Source organism: Pogoniulus pusillus, chromosome 5 (assembly GCF_015220805.1).
Source record: "Pogoniulus pusillus isolate bPogPus1 chromosome 5, bPogPus1.pri, whole genome shotgun sequence".
Classification (NCBI taxonomy): domain Eukaryota; kingdom Metazoa; phylum Chordata; class Aves; order Piciformes; family Lybiidae; genus Pogoniulus; species Pogoniulus pusillus.
Window position 1 is genome coordinate 19,777,729 of NC_087268.1, and position 21,000 is coordinate 19,798,728.

The following is a 21,000-nucleotide window of genomic DNA, read 5'->3' on the forward strand; positions in this document are numbered from 1 at the left end:
AGAGACCAATCAAAGCAGTCAGCTGGTTTTGTTCCTCTGTTCTGAAGGCAGCTATACCGAATGCCCACTGGTGTCCCTTTGGATCCTTCAAACATCCTCTACTAAAATATACCAAGGATGCACCCCATGGCCACTCACTCAATGGTGTGTTTGTGCCATTCATTCCCAGTTAGACTCACCTTGGCTTCTAACACACTCAGCTGTTGGGATCCCCCTGTCACATCAGGAATATATATAGGTTCCACCTCTCATAGTTTGACTGCATCAGAGTGCATTGTGCACCTGTATCTACTAAACCTTTATACTTTGGTGGTTTTGACATACCAGGCCAATAGACCTGACTGTCCCTCTCCTCCACCCAGTCAGAGGCAGAACCCCTCTAATCCTGATTGTAATCACTTGCATATTGTAAGAATGCTCTGAAAGTCCCTTCAAGAGGATCAGAGGCAAGACCAATCCATCTGCTCTTGGGAAATTCTCTACTGGAAACTGGGGCAGCATTCTTCTTGTGCAGCTAGAACTGAACTTTCCATCGCACTTTTTCATGTCCTCCCCTCAGTCACATAAGTAAAACCAGAGCCTATGCTTCCCAGATTCTCTCTTGGACAGGGAGACACCTGCTTCTAATAGCTGAGATCAGACTGCACAGATCGGGAGTAGGCCATGTTCTCCTGGGTTCGGTTGCCTCCTTGTGATGGTTCCTCCATAGCTGAAACACAGGCCTGTACATGAGAAAACAGATTTTTCTCATATTGCTGGAGCATGCCAATCATTTCAGCCACCATTTGTCCTGGGCCATCTTTTATGGCCTAGGATGCTGTTGCAAATGAGCTGGCACGTGACAGTTTTGCACTTTGCAGAAACTTTCTCCACGTGGCTGGTGTACATATGACCTCATCTGGGTCTGTAGGCTGAGCACTGACATTCGTGTCATTAGAGAGCACTTCCAGCACAACCAGTTCCCTCAAGTACTGGATGCCTTTCTCCATGGTGATCCATCTTCTCAGGTAGCGCATCTTATCTTCTTTGAAAGAGTACCTGTGTTTCACACCCGCTGGAATTTGTCTCCAGAAGTTGAGAGTTCAGACCTTGTCAATTTCTCCCTCTGTAGACAGGAATCCCAACTCTTTGGCTTTCCTGCCTTCTAGTTCCAACATACTGTCTCCACTGTCCCAGCACTGGAGCAGCCACATGATAATGGGCTCACCTGGTTGGCAGTCAAGTCCTTTTGCACGTCCTGAAGCTTGCCCAGGGATAAAGATGGAATGATTACCTCTGGCTCTTCCTCTCGTTCCATGATGGCCCCGTTTGGTCCTCATCCTTTGCAGGACAAGCTGTTTTCCTTGTGTACTTCTTCCTCTGTACAGGGTTCACCGATACTGCACAGGCTGGCTCTTCAGCCTGGCTGCCATACCTGTTGGTCTGCTTCTAGGCCCACAAACCTCCTCTTCCTTTGCCTCTGCATGCTGAACTGCACTGAGAAGGGCTCAATAGGCACGGGACAGACCCCAGCACATCGCAGTGAAGTGTATCTCTTGGGAAATTCCAGACTGACAACATCCTTTGTCCAAGCATTCTACCAGCTCGTCGGGGTGATATTCCATAACACCAGAGGTGACCACTGTCCTAGGCACTTGCCCATATTCTCCTGCATACCCTCCCACTGAAATTACCCAGCCTCGGGGCAGGTCTCCAAATGGCATTCTTTGGAAAGATTTGTATCGCGGTGGTCAGGACTAGGCACACATTTAAGAGACAAGACAGAAGAAGCAGTCTGGTGTTAGTGTCTCACAGATATTCAAAGCACTCAGAAGGTGAACAAGTGCTCTCTTCTCTTCTACTTGTCAGTTGGGTGATATTACTGATAAATGACAACACTGCACAAGGAAACCAGTTTAACAGTGAAATAATCCAATCATAACAGCAGACATGCCACTGAACAGCACTGTACCATCACTGCCTTAAGCCATTTCCCCAAAGTGACAAACAGCACCACAGGGAATGCAAATACATAAAATGCATAAGAGCTTATGTAGTGGAACCAGGAAAGGTTAACACGAAGGGAAATATACCAAAACAAATACAAGGTGAGCAAATTTACTGTGGCAGAATTGAACTCTCTCACTATCTCAGCTTGACACTTGGGCTCAGGCCACGTGCCAGGACACCAAATATGGACTGTCCTGGGTTAACACAGCCCACTCTCACAAGCCCTCTCTTCCCCTCAGCACAGATGGAGAGGGAAATGACTCGGAGGCAGATACATTAGATGAGATAAGGACAATTCACTACTCTATTACTGGGATACCAGATGACACAAAAGAAAACCGAAAAGAAATACCAGTGTATGCAGCGGCGAGGGAAACCAGCAGAAGGCAGAAGGCGAGCCATTGGTGAAGAGCACAAATGAAAAAAACACAAAAACTCAAACCAGGAATCTTTATAAGGTATATACTCTACTTCAAATCCCATAAGCCCTAGCCAGCCCCTTCCTATCATGCAGTGAGTATGATGTTAACATGGTGTAGTATATACAATCCACCTGGGAATGTGTCACTGGTAGGGGAGGAGGGTAGCCTTGTTCCTCTAGTACTTGTCCCTTCTAGTGGGGCCACTCAGCTTAAACCAATACACCTGTAGTTTACTAGGGCAAGTGGTGTCTTCCTGCAAGTACTGCAACCTTCTAGGGAAATTTTCACCAAAACGTCCTTCTGACCCTAATTATACTCAAAAGAGAGAAAAGAGGGGATGACAAATTCCGAAGAGACATACCAAAGTTTGTTTTATCAGTTTTATGGCACACAAACACGCCCAAAAAAAGCTGTTAAGTGATGTGCAAGGCCACAGCTCACTCTTCATACAGTGGTGATGAGAAGTTCTGCATTGCACTGTGCTGCTGATGTCCTGCTCTGTTGAAGTCTTGCTTCTGGCAAGGAAGTAAGGTATCAGATTTACTGGTTTTTCAGTAGAGGCACCTTCCAAGATTGCTTGCACTGATTGCCTGCCTTTGCTACATAGAGCAGGGGTGTAGATGCAGCTGCTGGCAAATGCAAGTGCTGCAGGATGATCCCAGAAGATCGGTGGCTCCCTTAGTCCTGTTTCAAGAGCAGATACAAGGGACAGAATCCCAACTACATGGTATGGAGCCCAGGAAGTGAAAAATGCGGCTACTATTTACAGGGTAGCAGGCTGAGAGCAGACCTTCCATTTTTCTACAAGTGTTGTGGAGGCAGGGAATTAATGTAGCCTTGGGCACTGTGGTAAAGGGTTGGACTTGATGATCTGTGAGGTCTTTTCCAACCTTGGTGATACTGTGATACTGTGATACTGTGACTCAGGACATTTATATAAAAATAGTTATTTTATTTTCCTGAAAACCTGACCCCAAAACTATATACAGAAATTAATTTAGTTTTAATTATCAGATTCAGCTCGTTTGAGAAAATCTACAAGGATACTGTGATGGTTTGGGTGTTCCCCCCCCCCCCCACTTTAGAAATCACCCAGACTAGCCTTAGTTGGCTCTGGAAATAGGAATGAAGCTATTTATTTACAGCTAGCACAATATACAAGCAGCTATTTACGGTATATACAGTTATATACAGAAATATACAAGGTAAAAGGTAATACAGAAACACAACTCCCCTCCCAGAAACCTGAGTCCCCAGGAGGGGCTCTCAACCACCCATGCACCTTCCCCCTGCCCCTCTCAACCTTACCTCAGTGCTAAGGAAGAATAGAGGTTTGTCCAAGAGGTTAAGAAGCAAAGTGGGTGAGGCCAAATGGAAGGTGAGGTTAGGGAGTAAGATGTTGCTCAGCCAGCAGCCCACGTGAGAGTGAGAGAAAAATGGTGAGAGCGTTATCTAATGTTTTCATTTCTTGTTCAGCAAGACTCTGAGGGGAGCGGACATCACCATTGTTTTCCTTTCACAGCCTGTAATCTACCTCTTCTCACCAAAACATTCTAGCTAGCTTGAAACTAGCACAGATACCATAGGTAATTTGACTATTTTGGAAGTCAGAAGTTGGAAAAGGCTTGTTGAGCTATTAAATATTAGCATTTCCCACTTAATAATAAAGCTGAGCCAAAATAACTCAGTCAGGCTGGCTGAAGTGAAAGGGTGGTCCAGCTGCTTCTCCCCTCCCTCTCTTTCAGAGGCAGTTGGAGGGTCGTTAAGGCCTGTTGAGTCTGCTTAAAGGGTGCTAATGGTGAGAAGCCATCCTTCAGAGCAGAGCGCCAGGGGCTCCTTCTGCAGAGTCTATCCAGGTTGGGGGGGGGGGGGGGGGGGGCGGGAACTCTCAGGCAGGCACGAACGCTCAGGTGGGGGCGAACTCTAAGGTGGGAACCCCAAGAGCGGGAAGTCCCCCAATATTTATACTCTTCCTACACAAAGAGCAGAGTTACCACTTCCTAGGCGCGAAGACCACAGCCAATCCCCAGCCCGATCCCAGCACAGGCACTGCATGGGGCACCCCTCCTGCCAGAAGGGCCCCTTGCTCACCGCCCTCCACGCCTGCAAGGTGGGCAGGGGGAAACAGGTCTTTTTGCGCCTTTTCCTCTCCCATTCAAACCACAGAGGGAAAGGAATTTAGGGGTATACAGGACTCCAGGACAAGAAGTCCCTGAAAGGAAGTTGCAGTGAGGTGGGGGTCAGTCTCTTCTCCCCAGGAACAAGTGACAGGATGAGAGGAAATGGCTTCTAGACACACCCAGAGAGATTTAGGTTGGCTATTAGACAAAACTTCTTCCCTGAAAGGGTTCTCATAGATAGGAACAGGCTGCCCAGGGAGATGGTTGAATCCCCATCCATGGAGCTGTTAAAAGAAGCAGAGATATGGTGCTGAGGGACACAGTTTAGCACCTGACATAGTATACAAAGTTAGGTAATGGTTGGTCTCAATTTTAGGTGTTTTTTCCAACTGAAACAAGTCTATGATTGTGTATTAGCAGAAAGCAAGAGACTGATGTGCAGAGAGTTTGCTATAGTTTTCATAAAACAACTGAATTGGATATCTTGTCTATTGGCATGTTGACCTTTGCTCCACGTATTTCATAATTCCAAGCCCTGTCACACCACAGCTAGGCCTCTCTGGTCTGTCATTGAGTGGCCACTTCTATGTTTTATCAGATTGGCACATTCATGTAGTTCATCTCATTTCTAGGATTCTTACGAAACCAGATCAGCTTCTGTCCCAGATTGAGATAGCTTAGTTCACCAAATACAGAACATTGTGCTCTGTGAACTGGTCATGTCAAGGAAATTTCAATCTAATTGTTCACCTTTCAGGGTATTTTAAATCTTACTGTTGTTTTGTGTGGGGTTTTTTGTTTGTTATTTTCTGGGTTTTTTTTCCTAATGTAATTAAGAAGGAACTTAACTAATGAAAAGTTAGAAGTGGTTATCTGAAATGTTGGTAGCACAAAATGTGGCAAGCCTGTAAAAAGGAAAAAGCATCCAGGACAAGGCATTTCAAGTGTGCAATGGCAAGGTTCCCCATCAGCCCTCCCAGTCTGGGAAATCAAGACATCTAGAAGAAATGAAAAAGACCCTCGCACAATAATCAGCTTTAGTATTTCAGTTTTGGTCTGGAAAATGAACCAAGACAGAACAGAGTTCTACTCCTGGGCATTTCACCGTGAGACACATGAATGCTACCTCCAACACAAAACAGGACACGAGAAACTGGAAGGCAGGCCAAGGCTGGGCTGTACCTGCAAAGATGGAGAGGCTCTCAATAGCCTACCAGGAAAATTCCTCTAGCTGTTATCTTATTTTCAGATGCCATTTTTCTTGGGGACTCCTCAAACCCAGAAAGAAAGTGTTGATAGGGGCTGTTCCTGTTGGCCAAGCAACACACATTCTTTTCACCATGATGTTGCTCACTAACTCTAGTCAAATTCTCCTGTGCCAAAAGGTCCTCCACCAGTAGACCAGCTCTGATTCTGCAAGTTAAAACCACTCCCCTGACAGCAACCTTGCAGAGCAAGCACATTTGTCATTAGCCCATCCAGCTCACTCTGGACTGTGAGGAGATTATCTCTGTAGAAAGGAACCTTTCAAGAAGTTTTACTAGCGAAGCATTTTGCCGCTCAACAAAAAAGGCCTAAAGATGTTGACGTGCAAAGGAGATGGTGCAAAGAGGAAAAAAGACTTTTTACTGTTTTCATAAACACTGACTTGCAGCTTTGATGGTAATCTCAAATCACCAGACTACATTCTTCTCTTGGGATCTTTCCCTTCCCTCATGTTAAACACACTGAATTAGCTTAGAAAGGGTCTAATTCACAGAAACACAGAATGACTGAAGTTGGAATACTGTCTGGAGATTGTCCAGCACAACCGCACTATTCAAAGTAGGGTCAGATAGAGAAAACTGCCTAGGGCTGTATCGTCAGGTTCAAGCACCTCCACAGCAGAAGACTCCATAAACTCCCTGGGCAACTAGCTCCCAGTGTTCAACCCCTCTCACAGTCAAAAAACTTCTGTTGTGTTCAGATGGTAGCTCCTGTGTTCCAGTACGTGCCCACTGCCTGTCACAGTCATCGCTGAGAAAAGTCTGGCTTCATTTGGATTAAACACTTCCATCAGACAGATGTTAAGATCCCCCTCAGTCTTCTCCAGGCTAAACAGTCCCTCTGTCTCTCCTTGCATGACACACGCATCAGTCTCTTAATCACCTTACTGTCTCTCCACAAGTTTCACTCCACTACACCGTACCTGTCTTGTGCTGGGGAACCCAAAACTGGACCCAGCACTGTAGATGTGGTCTCAATAGAGCTGAGTAGAGGGGAAGAATCAGGTCTCTTGCCCTGCTGGCAACACTTCTAATCCAACCCCTGGTAGCTATCTGCATTCTATACTGCATGGTCACATTACTGGCTTATGTTTGGATTTTTTGTCCATCAGGACCACAACTTAATAATTATCTGCAATGATGCTTTTCATGTTGTCAGTCCCCCAGCATGAGGCTGCTCCTTCTCAGTTGCAGGACTTTGTACTTTTTGAGGTTTATGAACTTCCTGTCTGCTCAGTTCATGTTACCCTGAATGGTAGCAGGGATACATTAGTATACGTCTTTGTATTACATGCATACTTGCTGAAAGTGCATGTTGATTCATCGTCCAGGTTATTCAAGAGGAGTTAAACTGTACTAGAACCAATGTCAGACAAAACCAGACACCACTAGTGACTGCTCTCTATCTGGACTTAGTTCTGATCACCACCTTCAGCGACTGCAGAAGTTCAAGCACCATTCATCTAGCCCATACTCCACTGGCTTGTCAATAAGGGTGTTTGTATTGACATTTATCTTGATGTATAGACTCAACTGGCCACAACAAGAAGCTGGTGAAAACTCTAATGCATTACCATTTATATTGCCATTTCAGGACTTTCATTGAAAACCTGTACCAGTTTATCAGTTACTGAATAGTTACACCCACATAAAACTCTGAAAACCTGCACTGGCATTCCTCAGACTCTCCTCTTCAAAAAATCCACTGATGACCTCAGGGCATTTGCATACATTGCTGAGTAAGGTCACAGAATGACAGAAACATCCTTAGGATCACCAAGTCCATACTATAACCCTACTCTACAAGTTAGATAAACTATATCCCGAAGCACCACATCCAAATGACTCTTCAACACATCCAGAGTGGGTGACTCCAGCACCTCCCAGGGCAGCACCCCCTGGGCAGCTTGTTCCAGTTCCCCGACCACTCTCTCAGTGAAATTTTTTTTCCTACTATCTAATGTAAACCTCCTCAGTCTCATCTTGAGGCCATTTCCCCTTGTTCTGTCTCCAATTACCTGTGAGAAGAGACCAGCGCCAGCCTCACCACAATGTCTCTTCAGGTAGCTGCAGACAGCAGTGAGTCTCCCCTCAGCCTCTTTTATTTTCAAACTAATGATCCCCAGCTCCCTCAGTTGCTCCTCACAAGATTTATTCTCCAGGCCCTTCACCAGCTTTGTTGCCCTCCTCTGGACCCACTCCAGCACCTCTACATCTCTTTTGTATTGGAGTGCCCAAAACTGAACACAACACCCGAGGTGTGGCCTCACCAAAGTCAAGTGCAAGGAGACAATCACCTCCCTACTGCTGCCAGCCACAGCATTTTTAATACAAGCCAGGATGCTATTTGCCTTCATGGCTGCCTGGGCACACTGCTGGCTCACATTCAGCTCTTGTCTATTATAACCCCCAAATCCCTTTCTGCAAAGCAGCTCTTCAGCCACACTGGCCCAAGCCTGTGGCATTGCTTGGAGTTGTTGTGACTCAACATTTGGCCTTGTTGAAACTCATCCCACTAATGCTGGCCCATTGATCTAGCCTATCCAAGTCTCTCTGAAGAGCCTCTCTACCCTCATTCAAATCATCACTGACACTTAACTTGGTGTCATCTGCATACTTACTGATGACCTCTCTATGCCTGAATCAAGGTCATCAATAAAGATGTTAAAAAGAAGTGGTCCCAACATAGATCTCTGAGGAACACCACTAGTGCCCAGCTGCCAACTGGATTTAACTCCATTGACTACCACTCTCTGGGCCCTCCTGTTCAGACAGGGCTTTATCCAGGAGACAGTGCTCAACCAAGCCATGAGTAGCCAATTTGTCTACAAGAATCTTGTGGGGAACAGTATCAAAGGCTTTTCCAAAGTCTAGGAATACAACATCAACAGTCTTTTCCTCATCCAGTAGCCAGGTAATCTTGTCATAGAAGGAGATAAGGTCAGTCAGGCAGGACTTGCCCCTCACAAACCCATGCTGACTTGGTCTGGTCCTCTGGTTGTTATCTATATGAGGTATGATGACATTTAAGATGATTGCTCCATGACCTTCCCTGGTACTGAGGTCAGACTGACAGGTCTATAGTTTCCGGATCTTCCTTTTTGCCTTCCTTGTAGCTAAGTGCTACATTTGCTGCCCTCCAGTCCAATGGCATCTCCCCAGTTAGCCAGGACTCCTGGAAAATAATGGAAAGTGGCTTGGTGAGCCCATCTGCCAACTCCATCAGCACCCTTGGGTGCAGCCCATCCAGCCCCACAGACTTGTGCACGTCTAAGTGGTGCAGCAGGTCAGTGACCACTTCCTCATTTATTGTGACACCCTCATTCTGATTCCTCTCTCTGACTCCTGCTTCATGAGGGTGGCTGCCCAGGGCACTGCTGGATCCAGTGCTAAAGACCAAGGCAAAGTAGGCATTGAGCACCTCAACCTTCTCTTCATCCTTAGTCACTAGGTTTGCATCTGCATTCAAGAGGAGATAGAAATTCTCCCTCATCCTCCTTTCGCTGTTAAGGAATTTATAGAAACATTCTGTTATTATCTTTAACAGCTCTAGTTGTGCTTTGTCTCTCCTAATTTTCTCCCTACATAGTTTCACTACAACTGTATAGTCTTCACAAGAGATATGCCCCCTCTTCCAAAGGCCAGACACTCTCCTTTTGTTCTTGAGGTCCACCCAAAGGTTCCTATTTTGCCAGGCTGGAGCCTTCCTTGCTAACTTGTCTTTTGACACACAGGCACACTTTGCTCCCATGCCTTTAAGACTTATCACCTGAAATGAGTCCAACCCTCCTGGACTCCTAAATTCTTCAGGATAGCTTCCCAAGGGACTTTGTCCATCTACCTCCTTGTGCTAGTTTGAAGCAGGCTAGAATGTTTTGGTGAAAAGAACTAGATAATTGGCTGAAAAAGGGAAACAATGGCTGTGTCTCCTCCTCTCACAGTCTCGCTGAGATGTATGGGAACAAGAAAGTAAACATTAGATAACTTTTGCCATTTTCTCACTCTGCTTCTGGCTTTAGAAGAAGCTACATCTCCTTAACCTCACTGCCACTAACCTTGCTCCTTAACCTCTTGGCTGCGCCTCTATTCTTTCTCAGGATTGGGGTAAGGTTGAGAGGGGCAGGGAGAGGTACAGGGGTGGTTGAGAGCCCCTCCTGGGGACTCAGGTTTCTGGGAGGGGAGTTGTGCTTCTGTATTGTTTTTACCTTGTATATTTTTGTGTATTTCTGTATATATTGTAAATAACTGTTTGTATATTGTGCCAGCTGTAAATAAATAGCTTCATTTATATTCCCAGAGCCCGTCTGAGTTAGCTGGGGCATTTCTAAAAGTGAGGGGGGGCGGGGTAAAAGCCAAACCACCACACTCCTAAACAGGCCAAAGTTTGCCCTCCAGAAGTCGAAGGTGGCCATTTTACTGACCTCTCTCCTTGTTTCCCCAAGGATAGAGAACTTAATAATTTCATGATCACTGAGCCCTAGATGTTCCCCAACCTTTACCTCCCCCAGTAGTTCTTTTCTGTTCACAATAAGCAGATCAATGAGGACACCTTCCCTGGTTGGCTCTCTCACCAATTGTGTCAGGATCCTATCCTCCACACACTCCAGGAATCTCCAGGACTTTTTTCTTGTTGCAGAAATCTGTTTAGCTTGCCACAGGAAACATGGTCAAGGCCCCACAGATCAATGTGACCAAGGTGATGCCACATGGACTCCAGACGATTCAATGTGAATTATGCCAGAGTCCTTTATTGATCATTTTAGCATAAAGCACACATTAGCACAATTAGTCAAGGACAACCCACTCCATCAGCATAAACCACGCCTTTCTTTCCTCATTAACAAGGTGCCCATTATCTATCCCTTCTGAGATAAGATAGCCAGCTGCTGGTGGGAACTAAGGTCAGCATCCACCTGTTATTATCCTTCTTCACTTTGCATTCCCACATTTTCTCATTGCTATATTGTATTTCTGGGAAATACATCCGGGACATCCAGGAAGTTGAAATCACCCACAAGAACAAGGGGCAGTGATCATGAGACCTCTCTCAACTGCTTATAAAAAATTTTACCTACACCTTTGTCTCAGTTCTAATTTAAATTCCCAGAGACTCTAATAAATTTGATAGAACCAATAACAATTTGTAGAGTGCCCTTCCCTCTTCCCCCTCCTTTCCCAAAGAAAGGAATTAGATATATATATATAGAGAGAGAGAGGTAAGCACACCCAAATAAATTAATCTCACACGATTTGGAAGTTAAAAGTTTAACAGTAACTTAGAAGAGGTATCTGAGGTAGGGAAGTTTACAAAGGATAGGGAAGGGAAAATAGCAAAATACAAAATGTATAAATACAACCCTAGTTTGTGATGGTGGCTTTGTCTGCCTCCTGTCTGCTACGTGGTATGCAGGGAAAATGCAGAGAGGTGCATAGAGTAAAGCAGAGCGATGCCCAGAGGTATAAACAGGAAGTATCCCTGCTTTTATGGTACAGGACAGGGGGGGGAGTGGGCTAACCATTACCTGGTGGTGTTCAGACCCACCCCTGGGGAGGGGTCAAGACCCCGAGGGTTAGGTTCAGGGTTACTCCCCCTGGAGTGTTAACCCTATACAGCCTTCATCCTGATTGGGTGGTCTATAGCATACTCCCATCACAGTATCGCCCTTGCCATCCTTACTCCTATTCTCACCCATAATGACTCAACCCTATCATCACTTCCATTAATTTGTGTGGTTAAGGCCAGGTAAGCACAATCTTTGGACACCAAGCAGAACAAAGCTAGGCAAAGTTGTTACATATATAGATCACAAACAATTAAAAAGTAGATCTTCACAGTAACAGTCCTCAATACTGGCAGAGTGTTTTGATCAGATGTTTTGCCAGGGCATTTTCAGTGAAGGAAACACCATTTGAAATAGGATTTGGACTATTCTACAGAATATTCTACCTTGGGATTTATCTTTACATTTTCTAATGAGTAATTCTGTGAGACTGGTTTTCCCTGTACCTTCTGCACAGAGAAGGAAAACTCTCTATGCTGGATCCGTCCATTAGGTACCTTGTCAGACAATGCCTTTTCAATGCTTTTTTTTTTTCTTAAATAGGGAAAGCAAAAGCCCAAATGATTCTTCTACATCATTTATTAAACTTCCTGTGGACTAGCACAAACTGTGCATTTTACCCTGTTTATGTAGGCATTTTTATATGCACATCTCATATGACTGAACATTGTGGAATTCCATCCAACTTTTCTGCATCCAACTGATTGCTCCAAATGACCCTCTTGTCCTTGATATGGCTAAGGACAGTGCCAAGGGTAAGTTGCTCCATTACCTTTCTGGGGATGGATGTGAGGCTGACTGGTCTATAGTTACCCAAGTCCTCCTTCTTACCCTTTTTGAAGGTTGGAGTGACATTTGCCTTCCTCCAGTCCCTAGACTCTCCTATCCGCCATGATTTACCAAAGATGAAAAACAGTGGTCTGGCAGTGACCTCCATCAGCTCCCTCAGCACCCGCATGTGTATCTCATCAGGACCCATGGATTTATGGATGTTCAGATTAATTAACTGTTCCTTAACCCTGCCTTCATTAATCAGAGTCACTGTATAAAGTTCTATGGAAAACCACGTCAACACACAGCTACACAAAACTTAAATACAACAGGAAGTATTCAGCTGCTCCTTCAGTCATAGAATGTTAGGTGTTGGAGGAGACCCCAAAAGTTTATCTAGTCTAATCTCCCTACCAGAGCAGGATCACCTAGAGTAGATCACATACGAATGCATCCAGGCAGTTTCAGGATGTCTTCAGAGCAGACTCCACAACCTCTCTGGGCAGCCTGTTGCAGTGTTCTGTCACTAGTTCACAGAATTATACAATTCTCTCAGTTGGAAAAGACCTCTGAGTCCAACCATTATGCCAGTTCCCTCAGCTGGTCTTTACAAGACCTGTTCCCCAAACTCTTCACCAGCTTTGCTGCCCTTCTCTGCATCTGCTCCAGCACCTCAACTTCTTTCTTCTAGCAAAGGACCCAAACCCAAGCACTCCTGAAATTGACCTTTACTTAGCATTTTCACCACTTCTAGCTGCACAACTTGTGACAGTTTGTGCTGTACTTCCTCTTTGGTTTGGTGGTGTTTTACCAAAGGACTCCCGATCTCAGCACCACACACCACACAAACCCCCATTTCCCCATAAATCCCAAGCTTCGACCAAAAGGCTGCGAGGAAAGAAAACTACTCAGGGGAGAAGGAAAAAGCGCGCAGGAATCTACATGCTCCCGCCATCACCCCGGACCAAAGATGGCCGCGCCAGGCTCTGTGTGAGAACTGCCAGGGTCCGCACTGGCCTCAGCATCGTCACCACATCAGAACCGTCTCCAAGATGGCCACCTCCCGTCACTCGAAGCTGCTGCCAGAATCCAAGATGTCTTCCTTCACGCCTTCGACGTGGGCTTGCCCAGCCGCCCTTAGGCGGCGTCTGCCCTCATCAAAGATGGTGATCGGAAGCATTGTGGGTTATTAGGCTCTCACCCTTCTCTCACGCTTTGGTGGCAGAGATGGCGGCGGCTGAGTTAGAATATGAGTCCGTTCTCTGCGTGAAGACCGATGTAAACGTCTATCGCATCCCGCCGCGCACTTCTAACCGCGGGTACAGGTGAGACAGCGCTGTAGCCGGGGTGGCCCTGTCTCGGTGCAGCCTAGCCGAGGCCCTGCCTATTCTGCTTGTGGCGCTGCTGCTGCAAGGCAGGGTGGGCAGGGGCTGAGCCCAGGAATGGGCGTGCTCACCATGAGCGGGGCTGTGAGAAGCCTTTGCCTGCGACCGAAGAGCATGAGGGCCGTGCTCTCAGGCCTTAACTCCCACCGGCTGTAGCTTTGGGAGACGTTAATGGCTTGAATCTCCTCAAAGCGGGAGCCTTTGCCTCCATGCTGTGGGGAGGAAGCAGGGATTGCTCTGTTTTTAGGTGTCAAGAGCATCTGAGGTAACTATCATCCGTGTAGAGCTGGCCTCCCCTCCCAGTTTGCCCGCTGGGCTGTGAAGCTGATGCAGTGTAACGTTGAATTTGGCCCCGCTGGCTCTTAACAGCGGCAGGGAGGAAGCCGGAAAGAGTTCAACGTGGCTTTTAAGGAAGAGCCGGGACTTGAAAATGTGTTCTAACTCTTTAGACAGCACCAGTGGAGTGTCACTTTGCAAGCTGTATCCACAGACTTATGGGAGAAGGGGGATTATGCTCTGAAGTGCCCATGGGTGCTGGTGGTACTTGCTGGACTTGGTAGCCTGTGGATGTTATGTCTGTCCACAGGTGTTTCTAGTTGCAAAATTTGTTACGGTTTTTAAAATTTGGTTTGGGATGTTTTGTTTTTTTCGCTTTGCAACAGTTTTTGGCAAAGAGTTGGATGAGCTAGGCAAGATGGCTGTGTATAGCGTGTCTCACCTAGCTGCATCTAGTCTGAGACTCGATACTGTTCTGCAGCAGTGGGGTGCCTATTCGTTATGCAACACCACCGTGTTTCAGGGCAATGAAGCTGGTGAAAGGTCTGAAGAACAGGCCTATGTGAGTACTGGCTAAGAGAAGTGTGGTTATTTAATCTGGAGAGAAGGAGGCCAAGAGCAGACCTCATTGCCTATGCCTCCTTGAAAGGAGATTGTAGCAAGGCGAGTGTTGGTCTCTTCTGTCTAGGAGAAAGTGATAGGATGAGAGTTGCACCAGAGAAGGTTTAGGTTGGATAGTTGAAGAAACTTCTTTCCTGAAAGGATTCTCTAAGACTGGAATAGGCTGCCCAGGGAGGTGGTCTAAGCTCCATTCTTGGAGGTATTTGAAAGAGGCAGAGATATGGTACTAAGGGACATGGTTTAGCACCAGACTTGGTAGAGTTTGGTAATGGTTGATCTTCTTAAAAGTATTTTCCAACTAAAACGTTTTTGTGATTAATTTGGGGAGTTTTCCTCATGCTCACAAGTCCATTATAGGCTGCTTTTGGATTTACCGTTTGAATTTCTGAGTTTGTCTGCCCACTTCTGCAAACTTTTAAAGATAGAGTTTATGTTCTCTGGACTGTGTCTGTTTCTTCAGAGGAGAGAGAGGCTAATCAGAGCCATGTGTGTTGGATAGATGTAATGGAGGGGAGCTGAGACTTCATATTTTTGAAGGAGAGGCATGGAATGAAGGGAGCTGCAGGTGTTAGAGGTTTAGGAATGGAGACTTTTGCTGAGATAGCTGGGCAAAAGTGAAGAGTTTTCTCTCTATATATGTTTTTGTTGGTGGTTTTTCCCTTTGTTTCAGGGCATCTGACTGGAAACTGGACCATCCAGACTGGACAGGGCGGCTTCGTGTCACATCTAAAGGCAAAACTGCATATATAAAACTGGAGGATAAAGTTTCAGGTAACAGAAAGGCAGTGACTTGGGAAGACTGCAACTGTGGTTGCTGCTTCTCTGCCTGTGCTTCTGAGCCTGCTCAGAGCTGTATATGGCAGCCCTGGTCATGCTTGAGTAAGAGGTTGCTCTTCTGAACACCTAATTCTTTATCTGCAGGAGAACTCTTTGCTCAGGCTCCTATAGATCAATACCCTGGCATTGCAGTAGAGACTGTGACAGATTCCAGCCGCTATTTTGTTATTCGAATTCAGGATGGGACTGGTGAGTTGAGTGATCCTGTATGTGCCAATTATTAGAAGTGGAGGAGGCAGCCTGCTGAAGCTGAGTATATGCTCAGTGAATTGAAATGGTGTTAGTGCTGAAAAGGCTGAGTAGTGTGATTGCAGAGGTAGGAGGCAAAGATAAAAGGAGACTTCTTTACACTGCACAGTCCGTGGGCTAGGAAGGATCATTTGCTTTGAGAGTGCCATGTATGAAGAAGAGTGCATCCTGAAGGCTAGAACCAGTGAAGTGCTCTGAGCTGCTGGTGTTCAGCTGCAGATGTCAAGAGTGAGGTAGCATGGAATGATTCAGGAGAAGGTGAAGGATTTTAGAGTGAATGAATACAGGGGTCCATTTGCAGGGCACCTCCAATGATTCCTCCTGTCTCCTTGCTAGGACGAAGTGCTTTTATAGGCATTGGATTCACGGATCGTGGTGATGCCTTTGACTTCAACGTCTCTTTACAGGATCACTTCAAGTGAGTTGTGCTTTCCAGAAATGCTTTTTCCTCTGGCCTGTGGAACATGGCAGGTGCTGGTGCCTGTTCATTTAGCACAGGCTTCCTTGGGATGGTCATGATGGCCTTCTCTGGTTCCATCAAGGACACTTGAGTGTGCTGCCAGCGGTCATGGAAACTGAGGGACCTGCAGGATCAGATCCCTGAGCTTTAAGTTTAGGTCCTGTGATGCTACAGGTGCAGCATTAGATAGTTTCTTGGATTTGCAGTGGTCCCACCTTTTTGCTGTACTACAGTAGGAGTAGAGAGGTAGCTGGTATAATAAGGCAAGGTAGTCCTTTGGTGGGTTGGAACCATATGTTTTTCTGAAACCCTTTTGCTATGGGGTCTTGTGTCTTTTTTCTTTTTAGGTGGGTAAAGCAGGAGACTGAGATCTCCAAGGAGTCTCAGGAATCTGACACACGTCCTAAATTAGACTTAGGGTTTAAGGAAGGGCAGACCATCAAACTGAACATTGGGGTAAGCATCCCAGTTTATCCTGCTTCTTTCTCTGGTATGCAAATAAAGACTCTTCCTTACTTGTCCTTTCTTCTTGTACAGAATATGATGACAAAGAAAGGAGGAGCAGCCAAGCCCCGTGCACCTGGATCAGGTGGCCTAAGCCTGCTGCCACCCCCACCAGGAGGCAAAGTTGTAGTCCCTCCCATACCTCCCCCTTCTTCCACAGCCATTGCCAACCATGTCACACCACCACCTGTTCTGAAATCCAGTGGCATGGGCAATGCAGGTAAACACTGGCTCAGGGCAAGCTGTTAGGCACTAATAGGTGCACAGAGAGAATTGAGGCCTGCTTTCAGGAACTGATGTTCAATCTAGCGTCAGGAGTGCTCTGTGAGATGTGCATCCTGCTGACTTTTCTCTCTTTGCCTTGAAGATATTCATGCTTGTTTAATAATGCCCCCTTGTTCTTGTGAGGACAGAGGTTTAGCTTCTGTCCTTTCAACAAGAGAAATGAAGTGACTTGATTAAGACAAGTCAGGAGGAAATTTAAATAGTTGGATTTTTTCTGAAATTGTGTGTGCTTTAAGTGCACTAGCAGAGCTGTCTAGAGTGTCCACAGAAATACTGCACTGGCAGGAAGATACATGTTGAGGGGGTTGTTGTTGATGCAGGAAAAAATAGTGACTCTAAATAGAGAGGAAGGTTTAGTATGAGCACCAGAAAGAGGTTAAAAAAATAGTGGTATCATAGGTGTACTGGATTGGTCTTAATGTGTGCATATAATTCTATATTAAAAATATGTTTATGTTCATATGTATGAAGTCCAATGTCCTTCACCTATGGCAAGGCAATCATCAGTATCAATTCACAGTAGAAGATGAATGGATTGAGAGCAGCCCTGTGGACAAGTATGTAGGAATGCTGGTGGAAGAAAAATTGGATATGAGCCAGCAACATGTGCTTGCAGCCCAGAAACCAAATCATATCATGGGCTGCACCTGTCCAGCAGGTTGAGGGAGGTTATTCTCTCCTTTTACTTCACCCTTGAGATCCCACTTGGAGTAGTCTATCCAGCTCTGCTGTCCCAGGTACAAGAAAGCCATAGATCTTTTGGAGCAGGTCCTGAGGAGGGCTGCAAAAATGATCAGAGGGCTGGAAGATCTCATCTGTGAAGAAAGGCTTGAGAGAGCTAGGGTTGTTCAGCTTGGAGGAGAGAGGGAAACCTTATTGTAGCCTTTCGGTATTTAGAGACCTCCTAAGAAGACTTATTACCAGGATGACAGGACAAGGGGTAAAGGTTTAAACTGAAACAGGGTAGATTAGATTTTCTATAAGGAAGAAATTTTTTATGATGAGAGTGGTAAGACCCTGGAACAGGGAGATCAAAGAAGCTCCCCTTCACTGGGATTACTGGAGGCCAGATTGGACAGGGCTTTGAGCAACATGATGACGTAGTGGTTCAAAGGTGTCTCTGCCTGCGGCAAGAGCCGCTGGACTAAATGATCTTTCAAGGTCACTTCCAGCCCAAATCTTTTTGTAATTCTATAACAAAGAGGTTGCTGAGCTGTTCTGGATGCTATACCAAGGGCATAACTGTACAGGAGCATCTGGAGAGCTGATGGTACTCTTGTGAAGGTAGAGACTTTAGCAGAGCTGTGTACAGATCAGAACAAGAAGAAACCACAAGCTTCTGAACAGGGCTGGAGTCCAGCCCAGTTTGTACTGTTAGGGTGATGCCTGTTTGGCCCCTGTTTACAGTTGCTGAACTTGGGCTTATTCCGGGCTTTAAATCTGTTCCAGAGAAGTAAAACACCACTAATCTACCAGTTTGTGTGCTAGTCGAAGACTGAATAGTTCTTCAAGACTGTGTACCCCTCCAGCATGAGCTGGAGGCTCTCTGCATGTTCAGTAAAAGAAGCTGCTACTGTAAGAAAATCCTGTAAAGGTCTAACTTCCTTCTTCTGAGTCCTTTCAAAGATTCTGTGGCCCTACATTCAGCAGTTTGTGAATGTTGACTGCTTCAGTGCCTTTAAAGTTTTGTTCTTGATGAGTTAGATTTTAAAAAAAGAATATTTATTTTATCTTTTCCTTCTGCTTTAGATATTCTGTTAGACTTAGAGGGTCCTGCATCTGCATCAAAGGCACCAGTATCAGCCCCTACAGACCTCTGGGGAGAATTCAGCACTGCAACCAGGTAAACTGTGGTGAAGGCAACTGCATGCAAGAACAGTAGTATCCTCATAGGCACTGGAAAGTGTAAGTTAAGAAGCCTTATTATATCTGCTTCTTTTGATTCTTCTTTCTTTCTTTCAGTGCTGTTCCCAGTCAGGCTCCTCAGCAGTCCAACTGGGTCCAATTCTGAATAGTGAAAATGGTGGAAGGGGACAAAATGATTACCAAGATACTCTAGAGGCAATCAAATGGGGCACAAACCTCTATAGTCTTCAATCAAAAACAAACTGGGACAATCCTTCCTCCTTAACCCAGATCTTCACTTCAGTTAAAAGCTGTCATTTATGATCCCAAAGTGAAACCACTGAACCTAAAGAGAATATGCTGACTCGTCACAAGATGGGCAAGAAGAAGAGAAGTAGCGTCATTTCTTCTAACCGCTTGATGCACCTTAGCTCTTTTCCTGTATGGAAGGACTCAGAAAAAGCAAGAATCCTGAAGAAGGTGGATACAGGAGGAGGCTGCTTAGCTACTTCTAGGTTCCTTGTCCTTTTAAATTTTCTGCTTTTTGTGGCTGCTTTCAGTGGTGACTTGGGCCTCTGCAGCTTGTCCCACAGTACTAAGAACTGCTTTTGGCTGCAGCTTGTAAACAGAAGCTGTAAGCAGACAGGTCTTGTATCACACAAAACCCTCTGATGAGTTGTCTGTGGTAAGGAGCGAATCTTCTATGCATGTAGTACTTTCCTCTTTGGTTCAGTTCCTGATAGCTCTGGATGTTCTGTGTTTTGTGGGAGGAGTTATGCAGTTGCTTGAGTAGACCTCCTGCAAGTTTACTGCAGCTCCAGGTGGGGACACCATCATGAACTTGTTTGGCTTGTAAGTTCACTGCAGGAACTTCTTTATTTTCACTCCTTTCTTTCTCCCACCCAACATAAGTCCTTATTGCCATTATTTTTAACTGGAAATAGGTTGTTTTTCCTTTTAAAAAGGCAAGCCTGTTAGTGCAATTTGGTAGTTACTTGCACTAGATGACAAATAGGTAGTCCTATCATTCATCATTTCATGTTCATCTGTCACTATCCTGAGCCTTGTGCTGTGACTTGGCACCACAGGGATACGACCTGCCTATTTTAACTCGGATATTTTTTTCCTTGTTATTTTTAATGTGCTCCAAACCCGTTCTCTTTCCCTTGTGGTTTAGTGGTTTAGAAAGGTGTGAAAGGCCCTTGCTCTCTGCTCTTTTTTTTGGGAGAGTTTCATAACAGCCTTTAATTTGGACACTAGTATCTTCAACAACTGTGGATAGCATCTGGTCAGTCTGCTGATTCTTTTGGGCAAAGCTAATGGGCAGGCTGGAAACCTCACAGTGCTGGCTGCCTTTTGTGGTAGCTGATAGGCCAAAAGAGAAGCTAGGAAGGTGGTCTCAGTGACTCTTCTAGAGCTGTCCCCAGTTAGTAGAACACTAGTCTTTTGGTACTTCACTGGAAGGCTTCTTTCTGTTTTGAACACTCAATGGGCATGGACACTTTTTAAACTGGGATATGCTCTGCCAGCACACCCGTGCAAATAATTTTTTCCCTTTGGGCAAAGATTTCCTGGTAAGGCTTTTAGAAGTTTGCTGTATGCACCTTGTACTTGCAGAAAGTACTTTCTACACTGAGGGCATTTAGAGACAAAGTTTCACTTAGACCATCCCTGTGGGAAGAAAAAAATCTTGAAAATAGCTCTGAAGCTGCTGCAGTTCCACTTGTGGAAGTGGGGACCAGACTGCTCTTGGATGTATTTTAAGTAGTCATTTTAATCCTGATCCCATGGTTCTCCTGGTGTTTCCCAGCTGTCATCCTCACTTCTGCAGTTTCCTGCCTCCTCTGAATTTGTGGGTGGCTGTAATCTGCTAGCAAAGTCACAGACTCTGTTGGTTGCCTTTTTGTTTTCTTTCTCTGCTCACATCATAGTGAGGTCATGTCATTTCAACTATCTAGCAGTTCCCCAAGCCAAGAAAGTTCGTGGCACCAATTAACAACTATGTAGGAGCCTCTTCTGTATTGTCCTAGTCTTCTGAATATATTATGTATTTGAAAAGCCGAAGAAGCAAAAATTAAAGATATATGTATATAAAGCATAAGATGTACTGGTGCAAATGATAATTAAACTAGTAATATTGGGGAAAAGAGTGCCATAAGTCTTGTAAGTTGTCAAATTGTTATTGCTTATGAAGCCCTGCAGATTGAAGGTCTGTATCTCCATCAAGAAGCTAATAGCCTACTTACCCTTCTGCATATGCATTATGGTCTGCAGACAGGACAAGAGCAACTCTAGGTAGGAGTGAACAGGTTCAGGATCTGGACAGAGAAGTAGGAATGTGGGAAAAGGCTTGACTGCAGTGTGTGATTTATAAGAATGTGGCTAATACTATCAAGTAAGAAAACTTAGT

At 45.4% G+C, this 21,000-nt stretch overlaps 1 protein-coding gene across 1 annotated transcript; it reads left to right on the forward strand.

Moving 5' to 3' along the window:
• Positions 1 to 13,262: 13,262 nt before the first annotated feature.
• NECAP1 (NECAP endocytosis associated 1) lies at positions 13,263 to 20,748 on the forward strand. The gene is made up of 8 exons (XM_064143417.1): positions 13,263 to 13,453; positions 15,081 to 15,181; positions 15,332 to 15,436; positions 15,833 to 15,914; positions 16,304 to 16,412; positions 16,494 to 16,680; positions 18,495 to 18,588; positions 18,708 to 20,748. Exons 1-8 carry the CDS (start codon positions 13,356 to 13,358, stop codon positions 18,754 to 18,756), a joined length of 825 nt encoding a protein of 274 aa, XP_063999487.1. The 5' UTR covers positions 13,263 to 13,355; the 3' UTR covers positions 18,757 to 20,748.
• Positions 20,749 to 21,000: the final 252 nt, after the last annotated feature.